Below are 6,000 nucleotides of genomic sequence, written 5' to 3'. Positions count from 1 at the left end.
TGAGAATTTAAAATTACAGAGAAAGGAGGAGTGGTGGTTTTCTTTACTTCTAGCTGCCTCTCTGAAGCCCCACAGCTGGCACAGAAGAACTGCCTGTGGTTGAAACATGCAAAAGGGAGAAATAATTCAAAATTTCTGCAGCAGAAAATGCATTTTGGATGAATGCATTGGGAAGGCAAGTCTGTACAAAGCATCAGCCTAATCTGGTGTTATGAAATGTTTCTTTAAAAAAAGAGCAATGTTCCAGGTAAGATGACTTTGAAGGTGCAGGTTGTCAATCGACAGTCTCCTTGGCAAGACACTTTGCTGCACTGTTAAGCAAGCAGCAAAGCACAAACCTAAAAAAGCAGTAAAAACACAAACAAACAAAAACAATATACCAGAAAAAGCACCAGAGTAAGTTATTTACCAAACAGATAATTACCAAAATTTCAGCCCTTGAATTTCAGCCCAGGGCTTGAGCCAAAGTCCACCTACAGCTGTAATCAATAAATCTGTGGCCAATTTTTATCCCAGATCATTGTCTTGTCAAGTTTGTTCCTTTACACCAGGGACGTCCAACTCCCAAGAGACTGGAATCCACTCACAGAATAAAAAACTGGCAGTGATCTACCCCTTTTGGGGGGGGGGGGTTCAGGTCAAAGGTGCTGAGCTCTTTTTTTTTTTAGGGAGGAAAGTCGAAGTTATTAACCTTTTTTAGAGGGGCAGGACAGCCTCACAGCGAAAACTCTGTCTTCTGTTCTAGCGATCTTGAGTGAATGGAGGAGGGGCAGGGGCCGAATGCTCCCCCGCTAAGGAAAAAGAACCTGCGATCAACTGCGATCTGCCCAAACCTCACGGGGATCGACCGGTCGATCATGGTCGACCGGTTGAACACCCCTGCTTTACAACATAGCTATTGCCTATGCACAGGGGTGCTGGAACTGATCTCGCAATTGAATTGTATCAGAGTTCACTGACATTTTCCTGCAGGGCTTCTTCCTTCTAGACGGAAAAATAAAGAATGCAAGCAGTTCAAGTGCAGTATCAGCAACTTTATTTACAAATACAAAATAAGTCAACAGAAGGGGGGAAATGCTCAGTCTTATTAACTTGTTTGAGGTGCAAGTAGAGTTACATTTCTCAAACATGAAAAGAAAGAACGCCTCAGAAATAATTTCCCCGATTGGCTATAACTATTAAAGCACAATGAAATAGTGAATCCCAGGCAAAACAGACTGAAGTTTACATTTTAGTTTTAAAAACGATAATATTACTTAAGCTTAGTAACTCAAATATAGACAGCAGCCACCTGTATGTCTTTGAATGCAATTTCATAATATCCTGCAGAACTTGATAGCATATACATCAAATGTAGAAACTGCGGTTACGAATACATACTTGTTATTTCAGTAATGCTCATTTAAGAACATTAAAAAGCCTCCTCATATATGATTGGAAAATTAAAGCTATTTCCTCGCAAGTCTCCAACATTTTTAAATTACCCAATTAAATGTTTTTCTCCCTTTTGTATGTGTGTGTAGATATATATAAGGATGGAATTATACATTGAACTTAAAGCACTCTGTTTTATTTATTTGTGATTACCTTCTCATAAATAGCTCCATATAAGTATAATAAAAGATACCATGAATTTTCTACATGAGCTAGACAGGCAAAAATATTTTTTAAAAACCACACACACAAAATATATTTATAGATCTACAGCAGCAGCTTCCTCCTCTATCTGTAGCAGTGGTTTCATATTAAGGCTTCTATCACATAATGGTTGGCTGTCCAGCTGTTTAAAATAAGAGGAAAGAGAAGGATTAATTAATGCAAGGGTTCAGGAAGATAAAAACATCTCCACTGCAAACTGCTTTCTTAAAATCCACAAATATTTCTTGCATTCTGCTTAATTGCGCTAACAACATCCAAAATGTTCTGGAAAAGTAAGGTAGCTTGGGGGTAGAACCCTGAGAATTTCATTTTCAAGCTCTCATAATGAGATCCCCCAACAAGTTGAATGAACTAGCACTCTTAAGTGCCATTGGATTTTCACAAGGCCAGCAGAAGGAGCTCTTGTAACAAAAGTTTACTCATGAGCCAACTAATGGACAGAAAAGGAGGGGGAGACTTGGAGAGAGAGAGACTTGAAGCTACCGCAAGTTAGTAGCTGCCTGGAATTGTGGAAAGTTACGGTCAGGCTCCAATGAGCATTTCTCTCCTGATACATAGGAGAGAAGAAGAATTTCCATGAGCATCACAGCAGGAAAAAGGGTTAATCTCTCCTTCCACATCCACTGTGTTCCCAGTGCTGCTCAGAGCTATTCACATTAAAATGTCACAAAAGTGCATGAAAGTATTTAACATAATGTGATATCTATTTTGGCCCTTAGAAGACCAGGACAACATGACTAGCCCTTTAAAGGGACTCAAATAATGACAACAGCAACGATAACGACAGGCGTGTTCTTAAATGGCATCCCAAAATATACTGAGGATAGAAGAGGGTGAAAAGTCTAAGGGCATGTGCCCATGATTTGGCCTCAAATTTAAACACCTACACTGGTTATGATGTTCGACTGCACTAAGAATGATTTTCCTCAGCTTTTCTTTCCACATCAACAATTGCAAAAGTTCACATAACCAACATGAGGGGCTAGAAAAACTGGAGTCTTAGGCATGAAACCACTGGGCAGATATTTTGGCTACAAGTTAATGCTACCATGCACAACTGGGCCCTTTAAAGGTGTCTGAAGCAGCCTCCACTGTGATTGGAAGAGTCTTACAGTACGGAAAGCTAGACAACCAGTCCCTATAATCTTATGTGGGCTAGCAAGCAAGCAACATGGGTGGAAGTATCCCACTACAGGGCTGGATGCAGACAGAAGTCCTGAACCCCTGAATTTGGAGTCACCTATAGGCATTTTGAGGAGAGCAGAAGCTGAGAGCAGCAGGGAGTCTAAAAAGGCAGGGATGTGGATTAACATAAAAAAGCAGATTAATATAAAAAAGCAAGATTATAAGGAAAAACCCAAATAGGAACACAAAAGCTACCTTGACAGGACATGTTAAGTCAAGAAAGCATTTTTAAGTTTCCTTCCTACTCAGATGTTTCAAGAAAATGAAACATCTAAAGATGTGAATTGGCTCCACGGAAAAGCATTGCATTTCAGGTGGCACCAAGGTGATATAAATATTACGTCTGTGTTATTAGATATGCAAAGGCTCATTTACACAGAAAGCTAATCCCCTGATGTTGCAGTCATTGCGTGAGGAACTATTTCCAAACAAGGCTGAGATCTGCGTTAGGACACTTCTGTAACTCATGATGTTTTGCTAAGGGGCCCACTCTGCTCTTGCCAAAGTCCCTGAAAGAGACAAGGTAACGTCAACCTACACTGGAATTCTTGCTGAGGAACCTTCCAAATATCATACATGGATAGGCCACTAACTCTTCAAAGCCTCATACTTCAAAAGAAACCTAGATAGGCTACACTAGTAAAAGTACTTCCACTTCATCTATAATGGAATTTGTGTAAGGTTAAAAACGCTGCCCTGTGATTTCATATAAAGCAAAAATCTGTTGGGTCAAAGCGGAGCTGACATTTCAGATATGTCATCTCCACCTAAAAGTAAGTCAGGTAAAGGGACCCCTGACTGTTAAGTCAAGTCATGGATGACTCTGGAGTTGTGGCGCTCATTTCACTTTACTGGCCGAGGGAGCCGGCGTTTGTCTGCAGACAGCTTCCGGGTCATGTGGCCAGCATGACTAAGCCACTTCTGGCAAACCAGAGCAGTGCACAGAAACGCCATTTACCTTCATACCAGAGCGGTACCTATTTATCTACTTGCACTTTGATGTGCTTTTGAACTGCTAATGTTGGCAGGAGCAGGGACTGAGCAACGGGAGCTCATCCCGTTGCGGGGATTCGAACTGCTAACTTTCTGATCAGCAAGCCCTAGGCTCTGTGGTTTAGACCACAGTGCCACCCGCGTCCCTTGCAAATTAAGTCAAGCAACTATTAAAATGGCACACACAGCACAACACACATTATCCCACCTAAAAGGCCCCTCAGGACAGCATACTAAATAGCCACAAAACTTGAGTAAAATAAAAAATAATAACTATAAAAGACCTGTACAATGGAACGAACTGGGATCAAAATCCAACAGCAACAGCCCACAGAATCCATAATTGGAAGGCAAGCAACTAATACTGAAGGCTGGTTAAAAATAAGGCAGTCTTCAGTAAACACTGAAGGTAAATAAGGCAAGATAATAATAATAATGAATTTTATTTATATCCCGCCCTCCCCAGCCAAAACCGGGCTCAGGGCAGCTAACAACAATAAAACAGTACAAAAGTACAGCACAAACAACAGTCTAAAATGCTGCAGCCAGGAAGTTCCTGCCCCATGTGATCAGCAACTGTGCTTCTGATGGCAGTGGGATGCACAGCAAAGCTTTCCTAAAGACAAATCTGAGTATAACAAGATTAAGAGAGCAAATGAACCAGGCCCCATGATCTCTAAGATATTTAATAAGTTGGCCACCCAACAGATTTCATGAAGCTGAATTCCTTAAAAGCATACTTAGGATCCCAGCCAATGAAAAATTAATTTTCTCAGCTCTTTAGATCAAGTCTTCCTCCAGCTGTGACCACTAAGAGGAAGCCTCCTTCTCCCAGAGGAGAATGCTCCTTCAAAGCAGAATTAAATTTATGATTTGTCATAACTTGCAATATCTAAAACACTATAAACCAGTCCTCTTCCTCCCTAATTATTACAAATCATCTGTTTAATATGTATGTTTTAATGTATCATGACACTGAGAGAAATACAAAATAATGTAAATGCTATCCCTCAGACATACTGGTTTCTTTTCTTTTAGTCCTATTGCTCCAATTGCACTTTTGGTAATTGTTCCATTTTTTCTTTTTAAATATTTCAAATCAGAAAAAAATAGCCTCATTGATCCAAGAAGAAAATCCTCCCAAATCCCAGTAGAAACAACCACTACAACACAAATCATCCCTATAGCACATACACAGAGGAAAACTATAATTCTGAAAAGCATTTGGTGTAGGCGTAAGTAATCAAAACTTTAGCATTGTTGAAGGAACCCCTTACTCTTAAATCTGAGATAGCAGTCATTGCAGAAGAGTTCATTGTTTCGGATCCGGACTTCAGTCCCGGCCTGAGAGCCCCCAAGGTCGCACCCGCAAGCATTGCACTGTGAAGAAAAAGGAACAATTAGCAGCATAAACACATTTTGCAATGATTTTTCAAATACAAGATTTGAACCATGTACCCTCTTGAGCAAGAGCGGGAGTGTGTTAATATGCAGGAGAGGTTATAATGCTAGAAACAAGCAATGCGAAGAGCTGCGCACTTTAAGCAGAGAAGAGGAATGAGCCAGGGATTAGGAAACGAGAGTCTTGCTTTCTGAAACAGAATGATTTCCATGGCACAAAAGAATCAAAAGCAGTGATTTTGGCACCAAGCATGAGTCACAATCAGATTCCTGCCACCCTAGATCTCCTTTCTTAAAGTCTGGTCAGACTTCATGTTTACAATGACATCAGTGCTACTATTTCTGTGTGAGAATGCTTCTTTAAGTGTATCTTACTTTATTTTTAAAAATCACACACACACAGCTTCTAAGAAATGCTCAGGATAGCTTGTAATATATAACTTCAGTATACGTTGTTCGTCGATTTTAAAGCAGTCATATTTTCAGATGGAACCGCCATAAAACCCATTAAATTCCAAAGGCTCACTAGAATTCTCCATCAACTTCCTGAAGACCCTAAACAAGCTAAACCAGAAGCTAAACAACCTCACCAGGAGGAGCTCCTAGGTGCCATCACTGAAAAAGCCTTACCAGCTTCAGACAGTGCTGGCATTCAACACAAAGCCCCACCCCCTTGTGACCTAAGTGCACAGGAAGTTTCCTATTGGAGCCAGAAGTGTGTGGTGGTGGTGGCAGCAGAGGGACTATATTCTTCCATACATT

The 6,000-nt window shown here is 40.6% G+C and overlaps 1 protein-coding gene across 11 annotated transcripts in view; it reads right to left on the bottom strand.

Annotated features, from left to right (window-relative positions):
• Window positions 1–1,013: 1,013 nt before the first annotated feature.
• LMO7 (LIM domain 7) overlaps window positions 1,014–6,000 on the bottom strand; it is a 148,682-nt gene continuing 143,695 nt past the window's right edge. For all 11 annotated transcript variants that reach the window (XM_081198243.1, XM_081198239.1, XM_081198242.1 and 8 more), the window contains 2 exons: window positions 5,115–5,217; window positions 1,014–1,780 (listed from right to left, as the gene is read on the bottom strand). In XM_081198243.1, coding sequence (XP_081054369.1) covers window positions 1,694–1,780; window positions 5,115–5,217 — 190 coding nt within the window. In that variant the 3' untranslated portion in view covers window positions 1,014–1,693. The remainder of the gene's footprint in view (window positions 1,781–5,114; window positions 5,218–6,000) is intronic.

Source organism: Podarcis bocagei (assembly GCF_964188305.1).
Source record: "Podarcis bocagei genome assembly, chromosome: 6".
Taxonomy (NCBI): Eukaryota; Metazoa; Chordata; class Lepidosauria; order Squamata; family Lacertidae; genus Podarcis; species Podarcis bocagei.
The sequence above is the reverse complement of the archived record's forward strand: the minus strand, read 5'-3'. Positions and strand labels throughout refer to the sequence as shown.